The sequence below is a fragment of the Ochotona curzoniae genome, unplaced genomic scaffold, assembly GCF_017591425.1.
Source record: "Ochotona curzoniae isolate NIBS_2020 unplaced genomic scaffold, NIBS_Ocur_1.0 contig_894, whole genome shotgun sequence".
In the NCBI taxonomy this organism is placed as follows: Eukaryota; Metazoa; Chordata; class Mammalia; order Lagomorpha; family Ochotonidae; genus Ochotona; species Ochotona curzoniae.
The window spans coordinates 9,261-35,560 of record NW_024466603.1 but is presented as its reverse complement, the minus strand read 5'-3'; the positions used below and the strand labels follow the sequence as shown (position 1 = coordinate 35,560).

Genomic DNA, 26,300 nt, shown 5'->3' with positions numbered 1-26,300 from the left:
TGTAACTAGGCATAAATTATTCTCTTGGATATCTAGTTCCCTTTCCCTCTTGTTGGCAATATTAATTTCTGTGGTCAACTTTCTTTTTAACAAATATTTATTTATTTAGGCCTAGCACAATGACTCAGTAGCTAAATCCTTGCCTTGCATGCACTGGGATTCCATATGGGTGCTGGTTCATGTCCCAGCTGCTCCACTTCTCATCCAGCTCCCAGCCTGTGGCCTGGGAAAGCAATAGAGACCGGCCCAATGGTTTGGGATCCTGCACCCGTGTGGGAGACCCAGAAGACTCCTGTGATTCCTGGCTTTGGATTGGCTCAACTCTGTGCATTGTGGCCACTTGGGGGGTGAAACAGCAGACAGATTTTTCTCTCTATCTCTCCTTCTCTCTGTAAATCTGCATTTCCAATTAAAATAAATACATCTTTTAAAAACCCCCACAAATATAATTTTTTTTGAAAAATCATGATATATTGAGATTGGGAGAGACAGAGAAAAATCTTTGAGCTGCTGCTTAACTCTCCAAATGGTCTCAGCACTGGGAGGCTGTGCTAGGCTGAACCCAGATAACAGAAACCCATTTAGGTCTCCGAAGAGGTGAGAGGGGCTCAGCACTTGAACCATTTTCCATTGCTTTCCCAGGCACATTGGCAGGGAGCTGCATGGAAACTGGAGCAGCTGGGACTTAAACCCTCTGTCATGTCACATGGAATGTCAGCATCAAAGGTGGCAGTTTAACCTACTGTGCCACAAAAGCAGTCTCATATATCCTGTTTTCCCAAACTGCCTCATGCTGAGCAAGAGTGTATCCAGAATTAAAGAGTCCTAATTTTCAATCTTGTTTTCATTTGAATTCCATTGCTTCTAAGCCTACAATGTGTAGTTGCTGTGTTGTGAAGTGCTTCTTGGAGACAGCCACATCCTTGTGTTTTGCAGAGGTAGGGAGCAAGGCATTAGAAAGAGAACCAGTGAGAAACTTAAGAGAGGATCCGGGAAATAGCTTCTGTACTTGGAGACTCTTGACGGAATAGATGACGTGTCAGTCAGGTTGTATCATCACACCTTGTGAGACTCTAACCATTGATGAAGGGTGTTTTACATGCCATTATACGTTTTCATTTGTTTCCTCCCTAAAGTGCACACACAGTTCTGTATTTGATAAACAAAGAATGGAGAATGTTTTCTGTATTTTCTGATCTCAGATATGATGTTCTCTAGCTCTGTTGAAATCCAGACAGATGGAAGATGAAATTGTTCCTCTTAGGATTCTGAATGTGATCTCATTCTTCTTTATCTTTAAAGCTATTGATGATACCAAATCATTCTTTCTTACACGTCAGGAGATTATGATTCAACAGGATGGATTTTAGGTAAAGAACTTCATCCTACTTGTGCCTCAAATAATTTGTCGATTTAAAAAAAAGATAAGAATATAGTCTGTTTTTGGTATACCATATATATCAACAGATATATTTAAAAATAAGAATAATCTGCATAACTTTTGGTCAAGATGCTTTGGGCATGTTTGTGTGTATACTCTGTGTTCATATAGAAACAAGTTGATGACAGTAATTATATTTGGAAATATCTTGGAATAATTCACACCCTCATTGATTCAAAAGGCATGAAGAAACATTTTGAGGAATCAGGAAAGAAAATTTTAAGTATTATCTACTTATAAAATGATAATGTATTTTTAAAGCACTTATTCCACTTATTATCCTGCATATATTATTCCCTTTACTACTTAACAATGTTTTTGTTGAGACAATCTTGTCATTCTCATTTGACAGGAAACGAAACCAAACCAAGAATTAAAGATGTTGTCTTCTACCTAAGATCATAGAGAGAGTTGGGGACTAAGTTAAGACTGTATGTCTTCTCGACATAAATCTTCATCTAAATCCCAACCCTTGATTGATCTAGTACAATAAATTCTTTATATTTCTTTCAAGATTCATGTATACATGTTATCATGGTAGGTCTGCATTACTCTATGTAACTTTTGATTTCTTGGGTTCTCAATATGTACAGAAAAACAATGAGTTCAGCTGGTTGTCACAGGTTCTATAACAGGATAATATTAGTGTTTTACTAATCAGTACATGGATTTATAAACTGCACAGCTCGTGCTTCCATGTGTTATAGTTTATTCATGTGGGTAAAATGAAAATAAAAGTTTGTAAGCTTATACTACATGGTTAATTATGCAAATAACTATAATCAAATCTCACTGTTACTTAATATCCCAACAGCTTTTTTTCCTCTCACTTTCCGTATAGTAGTACCTACATTTCCAATAGGCTGTAAAAATCAAGAGAGTGCTGTTTCCCTGCATTGAATTGTCTCCATACATTCATGCTGTAATTCTTTGACTTCTTTTGGATCACAGCGACAGGTGCTTGTTCCTGAAGTTGTCTAAAAGGGATTTCATGATGACTTTGGGCCACTCAATGAAGCAACTTCTGATCAGCCATGCAGCTGTGAATCGAATGCTTTTTCACTGAATTGAAATTATTAATACAATGAATAAGGGAATATGTTTGTTATGGACCAAAAACCTCATTGTATGTTCTAAGAAATGTAATACTGTGGGTGAGGGGATCTATTGGATCTGTTGCATGTGACAGTGTGGTTAGTAGAAAGAGATGCAATCTGAGTTTAAGGATGTGAAGCCAATCAGATATGTTCTACCCTCTTGTTTTAGGACCCTGAGTAAGTTAGGTAGCATCTGTAACCATTTCACCATCTATAAAATGGTGATCACTTCATCTGACATTACCTCTTCTCAGTTATTCCTTACAAAAAGAGGTAAAATGTATTTTAGTGAGATATTGCTAGGTAAATATTAGATTATTCAAAATAATCATGACACCATTACTAGAACTTTTGTATATGCTGTTTATGATATATTTATTGAATATATCAAAAGATAACAGATCTATACTATTTATGATTATGTTTATACCATAACAGAAAATCCAAATGGTACTAACCCAACTTAGATGGAATTTATATGAAAGAACAAAGGCAGTACTACGAGGTAGGTAGGATTTTCATCCTGTGTTCAGGGACCCAGCCTCCTATGTGCTGTGCTAGCTTTGATTCGAATGTTCAATCCTCAGTGCCACCTATTAACATGAAGTTGTCAAAGAACCACCTACTATGCCTGCATTCCAGGTGGGTGGTAGGTAAAATGGTGGACATAGAACCTAAGAAAAAGACTATGAAAGGAAAAATTAAAAAAGAAGAACACTTTGTAAATCATTTTCTTAGCACATTATTCTAGGTTTGCTGATTTTATATAATTTATTTTGAGGCTGTGTAGTGTTTTGTTAAGCCAGGTGTATTACTGGAGTTCTCTAGGTAAAGAAATCACGGATATTGTGTAGCAACCAGTGCCCTCTGCTGTGAGATTACATACAATTTGCATTTTCTTTATTATAAACTTTGTGGACAATTCAAGGAATAAAATTATTTAGCATAATTTTGATTATGAAAAATTTATCCACAATTTTAGCCTATTAATCATCCTGTCCTAAGAATTTCAAAGTTGGATTTTTTTAAGAGTTACCTGCTGTAAATTTACCAAGAATGCTTAATTTTGAAAAATTGCACATTTTTTTGTTGTGTTACAATTGTGTTTAAATTGGAGTAACAAACAGGTCCTAGTGAGTAAGAGTGGTCCCTTTAGTTTTTCAGAAAATGATACAGATATTTAAGAAAAATAACATTTCACATTTACAGTTCTAGGTTCTTTTATCAGTTAAGAAGTTTTATTGTTGCTAGTAACTTTACCTGAAGTTTAGATAACATATTTATCAACGTGGTGGCAGAAACTTTTAGAATTTCTATTAAATAAAACAAGTTCCATAAAGAAAATGAGGACAATGCTTAGTATAAAAATAATTATGCATAGCAATAGCTTTATTGTGTTGGAGTTAAAATAGCTTTTTTGAGTAAGTATTGAAACGCTTCATAAAGAGAGTTGGTTGAAAATGATTCAGAGAGCCAGGCCCCGCGGCAGGCCGCTCGGCTTCCCGGCTCGGGAGTCTCTCCGGACGGACGGGCCAGAAGTCGTCCCCCTGCAATGGAGCGCTGCAGCCCGCTCCCCGCCCGGCTGCCCCACGTCGCGCGGGGACGGTGGTGGCCGCCAGGCTCTGCTCGCGGGAGCGAAGGGGACCGAGCCGCCCGGCCTGTGCCCGCCCGTAGGTCCTCAAGATGTCCTCGCCGGCCCCCACTGCGGAGGAAGAGGACACCACCGCCCAGCGCATCCGAGAAGGAGCCCGACATGCCGGCCCGAAAGCGGAGAGCGAGGAGGAGGAGGAGGAGGAAGATGAGGACGAGGAGGAGGATGAGGAGGAAGAGAAAGAAGAGTCTCATCGTGGAAGGCAAGAGGGAAAAGACAAAAGTAGAGAGGTTGACCATGCAAGTCTCTTCCTTGCAGAGGGAGCCATTTACCATTGCACAGGGAAAGGGACAGAAACTTTGTGAAATTGAAAGGATACATTTCTTTCTGAGTAAGAAGAAAACTGATGAACTTAGAAATCTTCGCAAACTACTTTACAATAGACCAGGCACAGTGTCCTCATTAAAGAAGAATGTGGGTCAGTTCAGTGGCTTTCCGTTTGAGAAAGGAAGTACCCAGTATAAAAAGAAGGAAGAAATGTTGAAAAAGTTTAGAAGTGCCGTGTTGAAGAGCATCTGCGAAGTGCTTGATGTGGAGAGATCGGGTGTGAACAGTGAGCTAGTGAAGAGGATCTTCAACTTCCTAATGCATCCAAAGCCTTCTGGCGAACCACTACCAAAGGCTAAGAAGACTCCTAGCAAAGGCAGTAAAAAGGAACGCAACAGTTCTGGAACGGCAAGCAAAGCGAAACGAACCAAACACCCCGAGATTCTGTCAGATGAGTCGAGTAGTGATGAAGATGAAAAGAAAAGCAAGGAAGAGTCTTCAGAGGATGAAGATAAAGAAAGTGAAGAGGCGCCACCAAAAAAGACATCGAAAAAAGAAAAACCTAAGCAGAAAGCTGCTGCTAAAAGTAAAAAATCTGTAAAAAGTGCTAATGTGAAGAAAGCAGATAGCAGCACCACCAAGAAGAACCAGAACAGTTCCAAGAAAGAAAGCGAATCTGAGGATAGTTCGGATGAAGAACCTCTAATTAGAAAATTGCAGAAACCACCTACAGATGAAGAGCTAAAGGAAACAATAAAGAAATGGTTGGCCAACGCTGACTTGGAGGAAGTCACGATGAAGCAAATCTGTAAAGAGGTGTGTGAAAGTTACCCTGCTTATGACTTAACCGAAAGAAAAGATTTCATAAAAACAACTGATAAAGAACTAATCTCTTGAGATGTGATAGAGGAAGAGGCAGCGGATGTATTCCCATCCATCTGAAGATCTGATTTGTACCATTATACCAGCAAAGAGAATGTAACTCCTTTTCTAAATCCTTGCTAAGTATTGTTGGCACAACTAAACTGCTGACCTTTTACTGTCTTGAGTGTCACGTAAAATTGAGTTTGCCGTTTTAAATTGCATTTCTATGCAGGTTTTAGTTAAAAACTCGTGCATGGCAGTAATTGTTCCCTGCTTTTATAGTTGTATTTTGTAAATTTTTGATTTCTTTATATAAGGTCATAGCTAGATGTGGGTTTTAGTGCAGTTAACATTAGCTTGCTTAAGACATTCTTTTAACTAAATAGAACTCTCACTGGCATTTATACAAAGACTGTTGCAGTATTTAGTACATGAATTATTTTGAATTTTGAATACACGTCTCTTCTGTCAGAGTGAGAGCTCACTGATGGTGTGGATCGGAGAACAGAAACCACCGTTGTCCAGGGGCCTAAATCAGAGCTTCTCCTGCATGTATATAATGTCAGATTGTCAGCATGACAGAAGTTATTTTTGTATCTTTAAAAACCAATTTGTTGTATATAGTTTTTTAAATTTCTTTTGTGCAGATCAATTTTTAAACTCATGTGGGTAGGTATCTTTCTAGTTGTAAGCCATGAACAGTCAGTGTTGAAGCAGTGTGAGCGGGCAGTGGAGCTGGCACCCAGCGGCCAGGCACTGAGGACCTTGCTCTCCTGGCCTGCCTTCCAGTGGTCAGTCTGTAGTTTCACTGCTGAGACTGCAGAAATGGTAAGGACAGATCAAAACATCAAAATTTCCAAAACTTTTTGGGAAGAGGTTACATAGAAGCACATTTGGTTTATTAGTAAAAGTCGATTTTTAATAACTGCTTTGCCCATAAAAATGCAAATATCTACAGAAAACTTGGACTGCTGTCATAATTATGACAAAAGTACCAGATGTCATGCCAGAAATGTTACACAGAAGTAGATATCTCTGACAAAGTATTTCTCAGAAATAACATGCTTATTATTTTTAACATTTAAAAATTTCATGTATTTGTGTAATTGGGGCTTTTGGTTTTGAAGTTTTAGCCAATCAGGATTCTATTCAATCAGCATATGGACCACTCTTGAGTGAGGCAGATTTTATCTTTTTCTTAATCAGTTTATTACATCTCTGAATTTAAACTAAACCATGCTGCTATAACAAAATAAGTCGATGTATCCATGGAGTGTTTAAAAAAAAAAATCTTTGCATCATAGAAACTGATTTTGAATGTGAACCAGAGTTTTCACAGGTTTGACCTGTTTCTTGGTAGTTCATATTTTAGGAAATGGTATGTTTAATATAAGGGAATGGAACTATAAGCAACTAAGGGAGACCTACAAATTGGCTTTGGATTTTAAATATTCTTGCAAACCTTGTGAATAAAAATTACAACTCAAAAAAAAAAAAAGAAAGAAAGAAAAAGAAAATGATTCAGAGAAATATTCTCCTGTTTCAACTCTTCCAGAATGGAAAAATATTTATCTACATCTTATTGATAAACTAAGTTTCAAACTGGATAAAGGTAAATATATTTCCCTTGATCTCATTCTGCACATTTCAAAAAATGAATTACATATGCTTATTGTGGAGATTATGTGATGTGTGGAGTGTGTTGTTTTGGTGGGATACGTATTGATTATTCATTTTTTTTTTCTTGTTTGTTTTGCTTACGTGGGGAGTAGGGCTAAAAGAGCACAGTGAATGAATCTTTTGGCTTGAGTCTTGGCAGGCCAATGCCCTTCTTCCCAAATGCACTGTAAGGTTCAGCACCTTTCCATTCTCAGCGAGTGAAGACAGGGGCATGGCTGCATGTCTGCAGTGCTAATGTTTGATGCTCTAGATTAAGAGTTAAGATCTAGGGGGCGATTTGAAGATATGGAGCCTGTTGAGGAACTGAGTGCAGAGTTGTAATAAAGGTCTGGCTACATTGTGTAATATAATCACACTCAGCTTAATTTCTAATTGGTCCGTCGATTTCATGAACTTCCACATAACATCCCACTACAATTGTTTTATTTTAAATCAGTCAAAACTAGTATCTGTTACTTGAAAGTAAAAGCAGTGATTATTTCAACATGCAACAAACATTTGAGAAACAGAAATAATAGAAATATGTGAATGATGATAAGAGCAATTATTCTGGATGGGCATTGTAATTCTGTGAAATTATAATTCATTTTATTATGATTCTGGGAAAAATCAGAAGTTATGACATTACATTATTTCACCTTGTATTTTCTAGTTACACTTTTAACAAATCAAAGTGGAACATGTGTTTAGGAAGATGGTTTTTACTGAGTTGCTTGGCATATTAAATGAGTCGATTTTGTTTGGTGTATTCAAGAAACTGAAAGTATCTACATGTTTATCTTAGAAGTACCAATTAAAAGAGTGCTGAATAAACATTTCCTATTCATTCTACTAGTAATTTGACTAATGTGTACATCTGTGTTCTCATGAGGAAGAGGAATGAACTTTAACTCTGAATATTCAACCTCTTTTTAATGATAGATTTTTCTGGTCAGAATGGAGGCAAATGCCTTCTTTGTTGTATGACAGATTTGTCATTTTAACTAGTTTTCTGTAAACCAGCAGGGACAGAATGCTATGGAACTAATGAATGCCCAACAAAGATTCAATCAAATATCTGAACAATTTGGAAGATCTTTCATTTGCTCCTAGAAAACAACCAAAGTCTAGAAACATGTAGGTAGCACTTTTGTACTTACAAATACCTAAGGTAATTTTTCTTCCTTAGTTGATCCAAATTAGCTTACCTAGAACAATTAGTATTAAACTGCCTTCCAAACTATACCTCAGTTTCCTTGATAGGTTGGAGTATGGAAAGTGGTTTGTGTGGAACTGTATCAAGGAGAGAAGCGTTGTAGTTTTGTAGACTACTATTGTGTCAGAGGAAGCAACCATCAGAGACGAATAAGGGCCTTGCGTCATTTATGCATGTCCCAAATACACAAGATTTATGATTAGCCAATATGTGGATATAATAGTGGCACGCTCTCCTTGAGCGTGTCTGAAGTTTCACATTAAAAAACAAACATCAAAGAAAGAGACAATTAAATACACGCTGCCTCTGAACACTGGGGTAGTATTCTCTGAATTCACAAACATAATGGCTGGCTTATCCTGCTCTCTTGGGATAGTAGAGTGGGGATTGCCATATGTTGCTGTAAAGGTGCTTTCAGTGCCTGTTTGTACATAAGCCATAATTCATATCCTACTGGATTAAGAGACATGGAGCTCTAATATTAGTAAGACTGTGGATTGTTCCTATTTGTGAAAATAAAGAAAATAGAATTAAGAAGAACTTAGGGCCTCTTCAAAGTACAGAATGACAAGACAGAACATCTATTTGCTGCATCTTTTACCAGAGAGATAAACAAGGCATCTTAACTTGATCGGCTGATGTGCCTGTTATCATTGCAAGTGTGTTTACACCATTCTGCTCTTCTCTGTTCTTCCATGATGAGGAACTAGCTAAAAGATATTTTGATATATCTCAGGAAGCTGATTCATTCTGAAGATTTAATAACTTAAGGCCTGAGGAATACTTTACTGAGGAATGGATGCTGTAAGGAGACTTGGCAAGGATTGAGTTTTTATTTCTTGAAGAAGCTTGGCTGTTGGAATCTACTGTACATGGTTTGATTTTGTAGCTCTGCCATTCTGTTAGTTATGGTATCTGTAGTATAGTACTATTATAACGTTATCAGCCACCTCCCCCGCTAATGAACTTTTAATATAGCACATATTCTAAGTAGTTCTGTTGGCTTTGACTGTTGTAGGTGTTTAAGCTTGTAGGTCATGCCATTCACTTAGGCCATCTTATATATTTTGGGCTCAGGGAGGAAGATTTCTGAAATACACAAAAACCATTGGGCTCTGCCCTCATTCTTGGACACCTCCATTTTTAACCTGTAAGGATTTTTGGTAGTAAGACTAACAAACCTGAAAACCCTGAGAGTCATTCCTGTGTCTGCATCATCCTCCTAGCCACTCACATGCTTTTGCTTTTAATTTTCTATTCCACTGGCTTACACATCGCAGTGATGCTTCGCATTTAAGTTCCCATCACTTGTGCAGAGTACCACAACAGGGGCCTAACCAAGTTCTCCTCATCTTTTTCTGCCAATTCCTATTCATATCACTCCTAGACAGAGTTTTATGACAGATCTGAATTTATTGGCCCACTGATTAAAGCATCATTTATTGCTGCACCAGATTTTCTAGGCTTATCTCTAACTCCTATTCTCATGTGTGTAATTGGGTTCTTTGCTTTTTAAATTTAAATACATTTTAAAATATTTTTAAAGATTTATTTATTTTTACTGCAAAATCCGATGTACCTAGAAGAGAAGAGACAGAGAAAGATCTTCCATCTAATGATCCACTCCCCAAATGACCACACGGCCAGAATTAAGCTATCCAAAGCCAGGAGCCAGGAGCTTCTTGTAGGTCTCCCATACAGGTGCAGGGTCCCAAGGCTTTGGGCCATCCTCAACTGCTGGTCACAAGCAGGGAGCTGGATGGGAAGCGGGGCCACTGGGACCAGAACTGATGACTATATGGGATACCGGGGGCAGCATGTGCAAGGCGAGGACTTTAACTGCCAGGCCACCGTGCCAGACCCTAAATATTTTTTTAAAGTTTCTTTGAAAGTTGGAGAAGACAGAGAAAGAGAGTGGGAGAGAGAAACATCTGCTGTCTTCTAGTTCACTCCAGCTGCCACAATGACCAACGCTGGGCCATAGTGAAGTTAAGAGCTCAGGGATTTCTCTGTGTCGCCCACATGGCTGTCGAGCCATTTGATTCCTCTACCATTGCTTTTGCAGGTATATTAGTAGAAAGCTGGATCAGATGTGGAGCAGCTGGTGATCAAACTGGCACCCACATGGATGCACTATTGGTGCTGACCCCAAATTTTTGCTTTTCACTAAACGTATGACATCATCTCACTTCCCTGGCTGCATTCATGTGTTGCCTCAACCTACAGTGTTCTTTTCACTGTTCCTCTTGAACTTCAGATCCAGCTGGTAGTTGTCAGTCTCTTTCATCCAGACTTCCTGATAACAATACCTGGATGCCACCTTTGCTCCACCTGTGAGATCCAATGTACTTGTTCGGAGACAATGCCATGTCATCTTGTCCGTCCAGACGGAATTTGTGTGTTGTCACACTGCTTGCTCTACCATTTCCTGTTCAAAGGTAAAAAGTCTGTTCTTGCTGTTGTCTCTCCTCCCTCTTGTGACTTGACACGAGAATTCAGATATTCATTGAATAGAATTCTTACTGACCTAGGAGAGAGATTTCTTAAAAGTTAGTTGGCCAAATCTTAGCAGAAAACTGGATTATCATTTGATTTATTTTGTGTAAGTCATTTTTCCGTGAGTCTAACAGGCAAATGTATAAAAAGAAAAATAATAAATGAGTGAGACTGTTGTGGATTCATTAGATGACATTTATTTGTGAGCAGCAGAGCAGAAGATGACCTGAACCTTATCATATTTTTGGACATTCTGATAGCAGAAACCTTGTGATGGAATTTTGTGAAGCAAAACCATTTTCTCACATATAATCCACGTTTCCTCCTGTCTTTCAGAGGAAGACTTGTTCCAATGTCTTTCCAGGATTAATGCCACCATCTGTAGATTTTTTTTTTTAACTCTCATTCCTTTCTGTCTGTTCTGGGATTTAGACCCATAAAATCTTTCTTCTTTTCACATGTCTTTAAATTCTTTTCCTTTGTACCAACTGCTTCCATTTAGCCAAAAAAAAAAAAAAAATGTTTTTTAGAGTATTTTTCCCCCTTATTTTATCCAGTTTTCCTGGCTACTCTCATACTTTCCTTTTTTTTTTTTTTTTTCAGGACCAATAAGCTTCCTGGAGATAAAGTCTAATCTAAGAACTTTTACTTCTCTGTGTGTGTTCAGCGTCATTAGGGTCTACACTGCCTTCCGTGCAGTAATACTTTTAGTAAGATCTCTCTCTTCCCCCATCCCTGTCCCTCCCCTTGTCTCTGTTTTACCCCCTCTCTGTCCCTCCCCTTCTCTCTCTCACCCCCTCTCTGTCCCTCCCCCACTCTCTCTCACCCCCTCTCTGTCCCTCCCCCACTCTCTCTCACCCCCTCTCTGTCCCTCCCCTGCTCTCTCTCACTCCCTCTCTGTCCCTCCCCCGCTCTCTCTCACCCCCTCTCTGTCCCTCCCCTTGTCTCTCTCACCCCCTCTGTCCCTCCCCTTGTCTCTCTCACTCCCTCTCTGTCCCTCCCCTTGTCTCTCTCACCCCCTCTGTCCCTCCCCTTGTCTCTCTCACTACCTCTCTGTCCCTCCCCTGCTCTCTCTCACCCCCTCTCTGTCCCTCCCCTTGTCTCTCTCACCCCCTCTCTGTCCCTCCCCCACTCTCTCTCACCCCCTCTCTGTCCCTCCCCCACTCTCTCTCACCCCCTCTCTGTCCCTCCCCTGCTCTCTCTCTCACTCCCTCTCTGTCCCTCCCCTGCTCTCTCTCACCCCCTCTCTGTCCCTCCCCTGCTCTCTGTTTTCCCCCCTCTCTGTCCCTCCCCTGCTCTCTCTCACCCCCTCTCTGTCCCTCCCCTTGTCTCTCTCACCCCCTCTCTGTCCCTCCCCTGCTCTCTCTCACTCCCTCTCTGTCCCTCCCCTGCTCTCTCTCACCCCCTCTCTGTCCCTCCCCTGCTCTCTCTCTCACCCCCTCTCTGTCCCTCCCCTTGTCTCTCTCACTCCCTCTCTGTCCCTCCCCTGCTCTCTCTCACCCCCTCTCTGTCCCTCCCCCTCTCTCTCTCACCCCCTCTCTGTCCCTCCCCTGCTCTCTCTCACCCCCTCTCTGTCCCTCCCCTGCTCTCTCTCACTCCCTCTCTGTCCCTCCCCTGCTCTCTCTCACCCCCTCTCTGTCCCTCCCCTGCTCTCTCTCACCCCCTCTCTGTCCCTCCCCTGCTCTCTCTCTCACTCCCTCTCTGTCCCTCCCCTTGTCTCTCTCACTCCCTCTCTGTCCCTCCCCTGTTCTCTCTCACCCCCTCTCTGTCCCTCCCCTTGTCTCTCTCACTCCCTCTCTGTCCCTCCCCTGCTCTCTCTCACTCCCTCTCTGTCCCTCCCCTTCTCTCTCTCACTCCCTCTCTGTCCCTCCCCTTCTCTCTGTTTTCCCCCCTCTCTGTCCCTCCCCTGCTCTCTCTCACTCCCTCTCTGTCCCTCCCCTTGTCTCTCACTCCCTCTCTGTCCCTCCCCTGCTCTCTCTCACTCCCTCTCTGTCCCTCCCCTTCTCTCTCTCACCCCCTCTGTCCCTCCCCTTGTCTCTCTCACTCCCTCTCTGTCCCTCCCCTGCTCTCTCTCACTCCCTCTCTGTCCCTCCCCTTCTCTCTCTCACTCCCTCTCTGTCCCTCCCCCACTCTCTCTCACTCCCTCTCTGTCCCTCCCCCACTCTCTCTCACTCCCTCTCTGTCCCTCCCCTTGTCTCTCTCACTCCCTCTCTGTCCCTCCCCTGCTCTCTCTCACTCCCTCTCTGTCCCTCCCCTTCTCTCTCTCACTCCCTCTCTGTCCCTCCCCCACTCTCTCTCACTCCCTCTCTGTCCCTCCCCCACTCTCTCTCACTCCCTCTCTGTCCCTCCCCCACTCTCTCTCACTCCCTCTCTGTCCCTCCCCCACTCTCTCTCACTCCCTCTCTGTCCCTCCCCCACTCTCTCTCACTCCCTCTCTGTCCCTCCCCCACTCTCTCTCTCTCCCTCTCTGTCCCTCCCCCACTCTCTCTCACTCCCTCTCTGTCCCTCCCCCACTCTCTCTCACCCCCTCTCTGTCCCTCCCCCACTCTCTCTCACTCCCTCTCTGTCCCTCCCCCACTCTCTCTCACTCCCTCTCTGTCCCTCCCCCACTCTCTCTCACCCCCTCTCTGTCCCTCCCCCACTCTCTCTCACTCCCTCTCTGTCCCTCCCCCACTCTCTCTCTCTCTCTCTCTGTCCCTCCCCCTTCTCTCCTTCCTCTCTGGTTTCTCTTGCTTTACCCCTTTCCATTCACTCAGATTCTTTTTTCATTAAAATTGCAGGATAACAAATGAAGTTTTTTTTTTTTTTGCTTTAAGCCATTAAATTCTGAGATTTTATGTTACATGTAATAGATAACTTAAACATCTTAAAATAGCCTTTAGCCTTCTCTATCCATTAAATAATATACTAGCTGCCATGCTGTTCCCTACCTGCTTCTATGTGCTAAAACTGTACTCCCATAATGTTTAGTAGATGGCCTTTACTGTGATAGGTCACCTTATTCCTTGTTTATGTCCACACCAAGATAAATATCTTCTCATGTAACAACTAAGTCACAGAAAACGTAGAGTGATTCCTGTTTGCATAGGGGCTTAGTGTGTATCTATGGAGTAAACGTAACAAAGCTGTATTTCATTAATCAGAAAAACAAGAGTTAGGACAATAATTATCATCGGATGAGAGATATTTAAAGTTTCTTCAGAAAGCATTAAAAAAACAATCCAAGATGTTTGATGAAGCACATTTCCCAGATGAGGAAGTGCAGAGGATGTTGTAGGAGCACATGGTAGAAAGCCTTTGGAGGAAGGTGCGGCTGCAGAGAGGACGCAAGCCAAGTTCTGCCGCGTGCTTGAGCTTTAGCTACAACGCCTGCTCCCTCAGAGCTCTCCACGGGGAGATACGCATGGGAAAGTGCGGTGCAACTGCATTTAACAATAGAATGTTTTCTGCATATATTACATGTTCACTTCTACTCAGGTAGAGCTAGGAGTGATGAGCAGATTGTTTTCTGTAAACTTTGAACTTCGTAAGAAACTGGAAGATCCCGATTGCATCTGAGCAAGAATATAAGCAGTGTTTACGTGAAGTCGTTATCCAGGTGACAATACGTGAAGAAAGAAACAAAGACGCCGATGAATAAGAAAGTTAGGAAAGAGTTAAACCTTGAACTTCTAGAATGATTGGGACTTCATATATGATGTCCTGTTTGTAAAATGTGAAGGAGTTTGTCAGGCTGATAATAGACTCTCTTAAGACATCTCTTTGGGATATAGAATTTAAACGTGCTTAATATTTGTGACTACAATTAAAGTTGTTGTATAGGTGTCACAGGACAGCTTATTATTTTAGCATTTTTTCTTTTAGGGAATGAATGATAAGTTGGTGAATCCCAATCATTTTATTGGTGATTAATGAGTCCTTAGAAATTGTATACACAATAGGAAGTGTGCTTGTGGGACTGGTTAATGCCAGATGCTGTGAGCATGCCCTATTATAAGCTTTAGGGAAACTGATAATATTAACAGTTTTTTGACAATGAACAGGTAAATCAGGATGTTACCCAATAGAGGTAATGATTTAAAAAATGATTTGTTGAGATTTTACTATGTACCAGGGAGAAACTATTCTGAATCAGCACATGTATGAATTGAAGGAGTTTATGATATAGTCGGGAAGGAAAGGGGGCATGTCATTTGGCTTATCCAGTTCTTAGTTTCAGAGTCCTTATGTGGGAGATAAAACTGAAAACAAAGTACATAAGTTTCAGTATTTTAGGAAAGATCAAAAAATGAGGAAAATGAAAAAAGACAAATGTCTAGCTAAAAGATGGAAGGCAGTAAGGAGTAGTTAGAGGAAGACTAAAGGAAGAGGCACGTAAGGCATTGAGGAGAAAGAGAGCCAGCACAGGGTTGACGTGAGGTGGACCAGCATCATGGAAGTCAGGCCAAGAACCGAGACAGTGTGAGCCAGATGGAAGGAGGAATAACTAATTAGGGATAAAGAAAGAATTGAATGCAGGGAGTGAAAGGAGAAAAAATATACTTTCTGTTTAAATAGTACTTTTCATTTCCAGAAAGCCTTATAAATATTAACTAATTAACCCTAATCTAGTCCCGGGCATAAGCATTATTATCATAGTTATTATTAATAACTGAATGTAAAGGGGTCAGAAAGGGTTAGACACACAAAACTTTAAATCTTGTCCATGTGTTTTATTCCTCTGACATGAAAGCAGTAGCTGGAAGGAAAGTTTTGTTTCAAATTCTTGCAAATCCATTATAGCTGAATGAGAGCTGTTTGCTTCCTTCACCTCTGTGACCTCAGGCCATGCGACCTGAAGATGGAGTCTGCATCTTACTATCAGGAATTCTTCCCCTGTAACTCATCCTCACTGGAGAAAACAAAGAGCCTTTAATTCAGCATCAGTACTTTGGACTGACAGGATTATGACTAATAGCAGTCTCGCTTCTTAGAACAATGCGTACTCTCTCCTGAATACTGCTCAGTTGCCACATGGCGGCAGCAGCTGGCTGTGTGGTTTATGGCCACATGATGTTTCAGAGGCTTTCTCTTCTCTTTCTGCTGAGGCAGGGTGGAAGCTCCCCATCAGGAACCACTCAGTGCTCCAGCCTGCTAATTGTACTGTTGCTTGGGGGAGCAGGGAGAGGGTGGGGTATTAAAAAATGAATGGAATGAAGCTTTGAATGTGCTTGGTGGAGCTTGCATCCTGTTTTAGGCAGTCAGAGATGGGGACTGTCAGGCCCCAAGGCAGGGCCATTTAAGGTACACAGAATAATGTGGTGTGGCCCTGTCAGGGCATCAGTAGGTAGGACTCACTTTTCAATAAGTCTGTAGCAGGGATTCAACAGTCAAAAAAACGGAGGTGAGATTCAGCATGTGTAGCAGGCTAATTTTTAAGTTGATCATTTTGTATGGCCTACAAATGATGTTATAAATATCCAAATGGCCATTGGCAGAAAGGATAGAGAGCAATGATACAAGCCTGTAATAACACAAGTTTTGTTTTCTTTAACACTAGAATCTGCAAGCTACCTAAGGTGCAGGTACAAAGGCTGTTAGCATTCCTGGTCGAGATGCTAAGGGCGCCAGGTAAAATAGCCACCACTCAGAGATTATTTGTGGAAGCAGCTAACTGACAAAGCAAGATCGTCGTCATTTAAAGGTGAATTTAAACAGGAATGCATGCACAAACTGTATGCTGTAGCAGAAGGAAGACTTGTTTTCCACAATTAGTTTTGCTCTTTTTTTAGGTTTATTTTTTATTGGAAAGGCAGGTATACAGTGAGGAGAGACAAGGAGGAAGATCTTCCGTCCGATGGTTCACTCCCCAAGTGGCTGCAACAGCTGGAGCCAATCCAAAGCCACTAGCTCTTCCGGGTCTCCCATGCTGGTGCAGGGTCCCAAGGCTTTGGGCCGTCCTCGACTGCCTTCCCAGGCCACAGGCAGGGAGCTGGATGGGAAGCAGGGCCGCCAGGATTAGAACCGGCGCCCATATGGGATTCTGGCGCTTTCAAGGTGAGGACCTTAACCTCTACACTATGGCGCCGGGCCCTAGTTTGCTCTTTTTTAAAATAAGCAAAAAAAAAAAAAAAAAAAAGATTATTGATTGATTTTTTGGCTTTGGTGTGTACTGGTTGATTCCTTAAACAGAATTCAAATCATATAATGCAATTGTCAAAAACAATTGCAGTTTTAAATTCCACAGATACAGAGTTATAGCACAATTTGTGATACCTAAATGGTCCTTCCCTCTTTTTCAAAAGATTTAATTTGCCTGAAGGGCAGAGTTACAGGGAAAGGCTGAGTGGGGATGGTGAGAGTGAGACAGAGTCTTCAATTACTGGTTTACTCCCCGGTGGCCACAGTGGCCAGGAGTTGAAGCCAGGAACCAGGAACTCCATCTGGATCTCCTCCATGGGTGCAGGGGTTCCCAGGATCATCAACTGCTGCATTCACAGGTGCTTTCCCAGGGAGCTGGATTGGAAGTGGAACAGCCAGGACTTACTGATGCTGCTATGGGATGACAGCATTGCAGGCCACGGCTGTGGTTCAGTGGTGGCTGCCCATGTCTTCTGCTTTAAAACAACAACAAAAATGTGTCATGGCTTGTGGTGATGGTTCAGTGGCTACATTCTTGCCTTGCAACTGCTGAAATCTCATAAGGGTGCAGGCTCATGTTCCAGCTGCTGTACCTCCCACCCAGATCCCTGCTTGTGGACTGGGAAAGCAGTGGAGGACATCCCAGTGACGTGGGACCCTGCACCTGTGTGGGAGATGTGAAAGAAGCTCCTGGCTCCTGGGTTCAGATTGGCTCAGCTCCAGCCGTTGCAGCCACTTAAGGGATGAATCAACAGCTGGCTGATAGCTGCCTGCAATGCCAGCATCTCACTCTGACACCAGGTGCTGCACTTCTGATCCAGCTCCCTGCAGATGTGCCTGGGAAGGCCACAGAAGATGGCCCAAGTGCTTGCATTCCTGCCACCTGTGTGGGAGACCCAGATGGAGTTCCAGGCTGCTGGCATCTGGACAGTGAATCGGCACACAGCCCATTCCTTCTGTCCCCCTCTCTCCATCCCCTCCCTTTCATTCTTCCTTTGAACTAAATAATGTAAATCTTTAAAAAAGATTTATTAGGAAGAGAAAAGAAAGGGAGAGGGATCTTTCATTCACTGGTTTGTTTCCCCAGATACACATAGTAGTCAAGAATGGGGCAGATGCCAGGGGCCGGGCCAGGGACCAGGGGCCAGGAGCAAGGAGCCAGGGTCCAGGAGTCAGGGGCCAGGAGCAAGGAGTCAAGGGCCAGGGGCCAGGAGCCAGGGGCCAGGGGCCAGAAGGCAGGAGTCAGGGGCCAGGGGCTCAGTTTAAGTTTTTTGTGTGGTGATAAGATACAAATAATTGAACCATTACCTGCTGCCTTCCAAGGTGATTATTAGTAGGAAACTGGGATGCAAGTGGAGCAGGCAGGACTCCTACCAGGCACATCGCTATGGGAGTGGTGTGCCAAGCAGCAACTGCGCTAGCTACCAAGTGCCTGCCTTCGTCCCTTCTGCTCTGTGCGAAGCAAGTCAGGCCACAGATTTGTTTACTGGGGTGAAAAGTAAAGGTGGACTAATAGCTAACAGGCTGTTTAGGTATAAATGTCTGTATCTATTTTTATATAATTTTAGACTCTTAAAATTCTGAGACACTTTTTACACTCCTTCAATTGCAAAAAATGGAAAACAACTACTTTAAATAATGCCACCTGTGTTTTTGCTCTAAATTGATAAAATAACTTTTCAAGACTAGCAAACTAAATTTTAAAATACACTTTTTATTCTCTCTGTGTTAGCGAAACTAATCAATGAAATCAGTTACAGTCTTTGCTTGATTTTATATTCTGGAGCCTTGTAAACCTCACCAAGAAATTATATTTATTTCAAACCTTTCTTTTCTCTGTTTCTTGATGTGTGTGATTTAGTTTATTTAGATTTCTTCAGAGCCATTATTGAGCATTGAAAATTAAACTAGGCATACAGGTTTTGTGGGGCTGGTAAGTAGCAAAGCAGACGCATCCTTCACCTGGAGTGCCAGCATCTCATATGGTCACACTTCGTGGCTGGGCTACTACACCTCTGATTCCTCTCCCTGTTTATAACCTGGGAAAGCAGCAGAGAATGGTCCACGTCTTTGGGCCTGTGAATGAATGTGGGAGACCTGGAAAGTAGCTCCTGGCTCCTGGATTTGGGACGGCTCAGCTCTGGTTGTTGTGGCCATGTGGGGAATGAACCAGTGACTGGAAGGAGAGTCTTCTGTCTGCTTTTCACTTCATAAATGCCTGAGTCTGCAGCTCTGTCAGTTTCCCTGTGGAGGCCTGATGTCTGAGTGCTGAGTCACCACACATCGCCCTGCAGGCACATGGGCAGGAAGCTAGATTGGGGACAAAGGAGCTGGGACTCAAACTAGCTGTCAGATATGGGGTATGTGTGTCCCAAGTGGTTGTTTAGCCTGCTGTGCCACAAACCCACTCCAGGTTTCAGGTTTCATTGTAACCAGGAAACACTTCTTGATAAGTGTTTATGAGTATGTGTTTGTGCGTGTGGGCATGTACATATGCTGAAATCATTCTGGCCAATGGACTACCATTTATAACTAATATTTTTATTATTAATATAATCATAATGATTTTTAAAAGTCTCATTTGTATGCAATTAAATTCTATAACAACTTTTGAACAAAATCGGTTACTGTTGTATGTAGGCCCTATTCTTGGCCTATCTGTGTTTTGCAAGACTACTGGGTTATGAAAAGGGAAAACTTGTGTGTCTGCCCCTGTACGGTGCCTAAGCTTTGTCAAGTGTAAGCTAAAACATAAGGTCTTTTGGAATGTCAAGCTGCATGCCTGGTGCTGTATCACAGAGCCTGAGAAAAGAAAGAGAACAAGACAGTGAGGGGGATCCGCTAAGTGTCGAAAGATCCTAGTGAAACTGCCCCAAAAGATCAACAAGATCACCACACCGCACTGCAGTTATGCCTGTCAACAGTGTCTCTGAGAAGAGCACATCAGGCATATCAAACCGGAACTGCTTACAGAGTCAGGAGAGGTCCTCATTGTCTGCACACATCCTTACCTGGGAGGGCAGCACCTTTCCTGAAGGTAAACAACATATGTTTTCTGTCCACTGCTTCACTCCCCAAGTTGCTCCAACGATCAGGGCTAAGCTGATCAGGAGCCAGGAGCCTCTTCCAGGTCTCCCAAGCAGGAACAGGGTCTCAAGACTTTGGGCTGTCCTCTGCTGATTTCCCAGGCCACAAGTAGGGAGCTAAATGGGAAATGGAATGGCTGGGACAAAAACCAGTGCCCATATGGGATCCTGGTGGTTATAAGGTGAGGGCTTTAGCCAGTAGGCTACCACACCTGACCCTCAGGGAGCTCTTAAAGGAGCAGTCTCTCGGGTTCTACACAGTCCATAACTCTGTAAAAAGCATTCTGGTCTTTTAACTGGTATTTAGCAAGATGTGACTCAAAAAATTTAAAAAAATTTACTAAAATGGAGAATTTCTATCAAGGAAACAAGAGCAGAACATGAAATATTTGTCTCATTGTCGAGTTGGCATTACATGGATGTGTGTGTGTGTGTGTGTTTATGGAGACATGCACATAACACGCACAGATATATGGGACAGGTGATCTTGCTGGAATGAGGAGGTGACTTTATCACTGTTTCTTCAGTCTTGAGTTGCAGCCCTCAGGAAATAAGAAACTACTCCCGGATATTTCTAGACTTAGGTCTTCTAAAATGATGTGGTGGAAATATTTCTCTCTCCTGAAAAAAAATGCATAAGATGCTTTTTCCCCGGGGGGGGGGGCATGGAAATTTGAAATGCACTATTTTTGCCCAGCAAGCCATTGGGCCCTACACACATCTATCATTATTCATTTCAAAAACTAGAAAGTCTTATTCTGAATACCAATCCCTATCAACTATGTAGCTCTCAATTATGGCATCCGAGAGCGCCGGTTCCATGATAATACAGGAGCGTGCTGTTTGAAAGACCACAATTTGGCTGCAAGTAATCGGTAGACTGTTTGGGAAGAAATCTTGCTGTGCAGTTTGATTTAGAAGAGCTGAAAGCATCGGAGCAGAGCCTCTGCAGCAAGTCTCGTGCGGTCAGGCTGTTCTCTCATCCTTTCTCAGGACCGTTTGTTCACTGTCAGAGTGACCGGCAAACGGTGTTATCCTATGATGGTAATACAAGCTCTTGCTGGAATATTTGGAATATACTTAGCCACATAGATAGTCATTTGTTCCTAAATGTAGTCCTGCTTTTTTTTTTAAAAAATGAAGTTTCTTTATATTGTATATCCTGAATCAGAAAGGCTAAAAGCAAGAATTGGAACTTCTTGTAGGCCAGAAACATAGATGTGCTTGGGAAGTAAGTAGCAATTGTCAACAGTTGAGTTTCGTGAAACCTACACAGCATTTTAACCAAAGGAAGCATGTCATGTTTACACCAAGGGCTGTTGCTGAAATAGGATTGTGAAGTGGGAATCCGTTGAACAACGGTGGGTTGTCTCTATTGTTACTTCTGTCTCTGGGTATGTGGAAGTGCAGAACAGTTAACCACTCCGAGGCACGGCGGTTTAAGAAGTACCAGAGCTGAGATCTGAACTAGTTCTTTCTCATTGCGAGGCTCGTGAGAGGCACTTCCACTGGCTAGGACACAGAGCTAGGCAGCAGCTAGCAGCTTCTTTCGTGTGCTACGTAATCCCCACTTTTGAAACTGGTTAAAGCTGAATAACAGCCCAACAGTGAGAATCAGCGTCAGTTTCGTCAGAATTGTCTGGACCACAAAGACAAGATGACTTCTGTGACATGATGGCTGAATCAGATTCAGATGTGGGGACAGATTTTTTGGGCTTCTGTCTTAATTAAATCAGTGGCGTAAGCGTAGCTAACTGAATCATGGACCAGGAGCAAGCAGCAAGAACGTGAACTCCTTCCTCTTCAATTACGGATGGCTTTGTAATTCTTTCAGCACCACATTGGAAGGCCGTGCACTTCGCGGCCTTAGGAATTTCTGCATGCTTACATATGTTCTGTGGCTATCTTGGTGAGGCAAGTGGAGTCCTAGCATCTGTAGGTGTTCTACAAACTTTCCAGGTGCTGGGGGCTGTTCCATCTGTCCCTTCCACCAGGGTAACAGCTCAGCAGCTGTCAGGCGGCTGGCTCCATGCAATTTGGCTGTAACTTTCTATTCCTAAGTGACCCGTGCTTGGGGTAATAGTAGGGGTGTGAGTGATGGTAGCTAATTCTTGGCAATTTCTGCCACAGGCATTTTTAGCTCTCGTTGGAAGGTAAGAGGCTTGTGGGGAATGAATTAAGGAGGCAGCTTTGCTGCGTGGTGGGGCCTTATCACATCCTCTTGCCTCAGCTCCGTTTACTCCTTTTGAATGTGTTGTTAATTCCCAAGTTGTGATGTAGATTTTCAGTGAGATTTGGTTATGGACACTGAGTCTCTGATGGTCTGGAGTCCAGATGACAGCTACCACCAGCAGCAGGGCTGAAGTTGGCTGTTTCTCGTGGAGTTAGAGTGCCCTCTGCCGACCCTAGGCCGTAAGTGCACCTCCCACAGAGGCACTCTTGCCATTGCTTTCTTCCAGGTAAAGGGAAAGCTGCAGAACCGCTGCTTTCCAAACCCAGATGCCCTCAGCTGATCACGGAGCATCTGGCTGCACTTAACTGGAGGCCAGGGCGGGGAGCTTGGGCTCGTGCAAGGAAATTTTTATCGAGGTGAGTGTGCGATGAGGCCTCAGACCACTCGGAGCGTTGATTTTCCTTGGTCTTCATGAAAGGTGCTGTAAACAGTCTTGGTGGATTGATAGCTATTTGGACTGATTTCATGAGTTAAAGACACCTTAAAATGCTTTATTGTTTGTGTGTGAGCAGTCTCCATATCTGAGAAACCTGAATAGTATGATCTTACGTTTGGTGGTTCCTCTATTTTGTTTGCAGTATTTTTCCCCCCATTTAGGTTAATTTTCCAAGATCTTCTTGGTGGCAAGTATTCTCTTATTTGCCATTTCTTGCTTTCTTTTTTTATTTTGCTGTTCTCTTTTGTGAGAGATCTTATTATTGCAGAGTTCTGTGCATTTTCTTGTCATCTCAATCAGAACAGCAAATGTGTGAAGTTAAACGATGTCATTTTCCCTTTACGGACAGGAAGTCAGGGCCAGGGTCAGTCCGGTCGTTCAGGTGTGCCGGAAGTGAGGGTTTGGTGAGTCTGGTGCTAAGTTTGAGGATGGGAATCGCAGTGAGCAGTCACTGGTGGGCACTGTGCTGAATGACCATTGTCCTTCTTCATGTCAGGTCATCAGGTGCATCTTACAGAGCTGTCACTGTTCTGTCCCGTCCAGCAGGACAGTCAACGGGGGTCGCAACCACCTAGGAGAGATTGGGGGACAAGAGACACGAAGAATGGACAGCAAGACAGGATGTCTGATCAAGCTGTCAATTTATTGATTTCAACTGAGGGTTTTTATATTCTTCAGTAACTAAGGCTCAGGGAGGAAAGGAGAAACTAGGACGCAAGCCATGGTCTCCAGACCGATTGTTCTTGAGCAGCCACCATATCAACCATAGTAACCAGCATACCAACAATAGCATAGGTAATCAGTAACAAGATGTCGGCAGGTACAGCATAAATCACATTCTAAAACAGTTGCTACAAACAATTGAAGCTAAGCGTGTGATTAGTTTCATAACTTCTTTCCCAAGCATCTAGCCAGCCAGGGATTTTCCACTGGCCCATAGTTCTATATTCAAAATGGCTTCAGTGTGGCTACAGTACACGGCTCCTGACATCTCCCCCTCTTTTCTATATATCAATGAAAGCGGCGAAAAGAAAAAGGTTCCTTGAGGCAAGATAAGCACTGCCTGTCTTAGGTTCATTCTGAGGGACCCTCAACTCTTACCCGTCTCTGGGCAGCCCTGCCAGTCATCCAGGGCTCCCTGTCTTAGGTTGGCGGGGTACCAGAAAGATGCCCGTCATTGGCTAAATGCTTACCCAGGAAAAGCCATGCCTCATTATATTAGATGAGCCTCTTTGAAGACTGGAGCCGCACAGCACAATGTGGGGTGTTATCACTTGGGGAGCCTGAGCCATTGCAGCAACCGTCAAGGTTTTTAAGGCCATAACCTCGCTGCATTTCTTGAACATGCAAGCTGCCAGCTTAATGCCATTTAGAATAACTTTCCCTGACATGGGTAGAACTGGGGTCTCATTTACTTTAATTATACTGGTGGCTAATTGACTGGTGAGATTTAGGAAGGCGTTAGACCATTGTCCCCAGAGGTATTGATTGGTTTTTATCACTCTGGCCGAAATATTGTGAACTTATACTGGGGTGATACATATATGATGGTATATTGGGGAACAGCTGGCTGGTGAGATTCAAGAAGACATACTTAACAATGTACAAGTATTGTTGAAAATACTAACATTCCAGAATCACATAGTGCTAAGATGTTACATGTATACAAAACAGTTTTATCAGGAACCAGAGACCCTAACTGCCTATCATCCCATCTGACTCCTACATTTTCAAACAGAAATGAACCCCAACTGTTTTTAGGGAGAAAGGGCGTTGTCATCTGCTCTTAGCTACTTCCTGCTGAGAAGGGGGCGCCGTTGGGTAACAGCAGCTGTAGGGGGTCCATCTTGTGGTTCCTGATAGAAGGCAGAAGTCATCAGGTGTTTGGTGTACATCCTGGCACTTGAAAAGTTTCTCTGTGTTGAAGTCTAAATAGCAAAACATAACATAGTTATAACTCTTCCCAGCCTAGCATGTTGTGAGTTCAGTTAGCAGTTTGAATATTTGAACATCAGAACTTAGATGTAAAAGAATTGTTAGGTTTCAACTTTTGTCAGAGTGAACATTAATTTAAGACTATGGACTAGATTTGTATCTGTCTAAATTAACTTCTTTAAGTCTCAAATTTTGGAACATACCCAATAAGCTTAATGGAACACATGAAACTTCTGAGCTGCATAAAACTGGTAACCTAGATCAATCAGAAGGCACAGTAACAATGCAAGGATTAGCATACAGCATCAGGATATAAGCCCATCACAGGACAGGTAAATGCAAGCTGACTTCTTAGAGCAAAAGAGTTAAATATTCAAACATAATCAAAACTGAGATGATAAATCTTTATACTAAAATACAGCAAGGTGTACTATGACTCTGAATATACAGCTCCTGCATTGGAAGACAGTGTACACAGTGACTCTAGTGGATTTAACAAATTAGCACTCTTATGTGTGACATCAGTGATCACCTGAGGCTCCAGACACATGGTGCTTAGGCTGTGGAAGCCTCTTGAATCCACAACAACCCTGTTAGACAAGATCACACACAAAGTGGAAGTTCTCTCCTCCATTGAGAGAAGAGCACAACTGTCCTTGATGGCTGCTTCTTTGCACTGGGGTGTGGACCACTGAGGTCCTTCACGGAGGGACACTCTTAGCAGCAGTGTCCTGGCATTCCATACCTGATATGCTTGTTCTCTTGCTCGCTCTCCTGTCAGACCAGAATGCCTTTTGGGCTGATTCCGAGGCCACTGAGTGCTACTCAAAATTGTTAGTCTATGAGTCTGCTGTAAGAGCTGCTTCCCATGTTAGCGTATTAACATTCTCTGAGATCTGAGTTATCATTAAACACTTACATACATATACTCATATATTTTCCATTTAACTTATGTGGATTTGGGCTCCATGGCCAGTCTTGAAACTGTACCCTAGCAGTAAATGCATTTGAAATCATGTTAAACTATTGAGCTGAACAGATCTTGTAGATCCTGAGAAAACAATAATGGACATGACTCTCTAAGAGCCTAATTATGCATCTATACATTATTTTCAAAAAGGATTTAGCTTAGTAATTCTCATTCATAAACATACATATACAAATCAGGTAACACACATAAAACAACAGCTTTTAAGAGCTACTTGAGAATTCTCTTAAGTGTGTTAAAATTACCAATTGTTTAGAATTACATTTTGCTCTTAGTAGTCTGAATAAACTAGTATAGTTTACAGTTAAACTTTAGCTTTAATGGATACAATAGGTCTGCTGGAATCCTAGAAAGCAAAGTCTCTATGATTGGCGCTGTGGTATGACCTGTAGGATTTTACACACTCTTGTACTTTTTAGAGCTAACCTTCCTGGCAGGATTGTATCTAGTTGTGGCTCCCCACTGGCAAGGTTTCCCAATGTCTTTTCTGCAATTCCCCCTGCCCCCTCAAAATTTTTATTATTTTATTATTTATTTATTTATTAGAAATCCCAGAACCAGAAGAGTTAAGTCTATTAATTATGCTAAGAGGCCTTAAAGTATTTGATCAAAGATTTCTCATTATAATAACCACCCATTTAATCAGACTGATTCAAACAGCAATAGATCAAAAAAATTTTTTTTATCACTTATAAATGATCACCCAAACATTTTAAACACAGTTTTTTTTTTTAAATCATGAGAATTTAACAAAGACAATATACAGAACCCAAGGGATTACCTAACTGAAAGGCAAAATGTATATTTCCTT

The 26,300-nt window shown here is 42.3% G+C and overlaps 1 protein-coding gene across 1 annotated transcript; it reads left to right on the top strand.

The window, feature by feature from the left end:
- The first annotated feature begins 3,906 nt into the window (after positions 1 to 3,906).
- On the top strand, positions 3,907 to 5,799 carry LOC121165517 (protein DEK-like). Its single transcript, XM_040994159.1, is given in 3 exon segments — positions 3,907 to 4,295; positions 4,298 to 4,371; positions 4,373 to 5,799. Coding segments are annotated over 3 exon segments (1,260 nt in total). The 5' UTR covers positions 3,907 to 4,090; the 3' UTR covers positions 5,354 to 5,799.
- Positions 5,800 to 26,300: the final 20,501 nt, after the last annotated feature.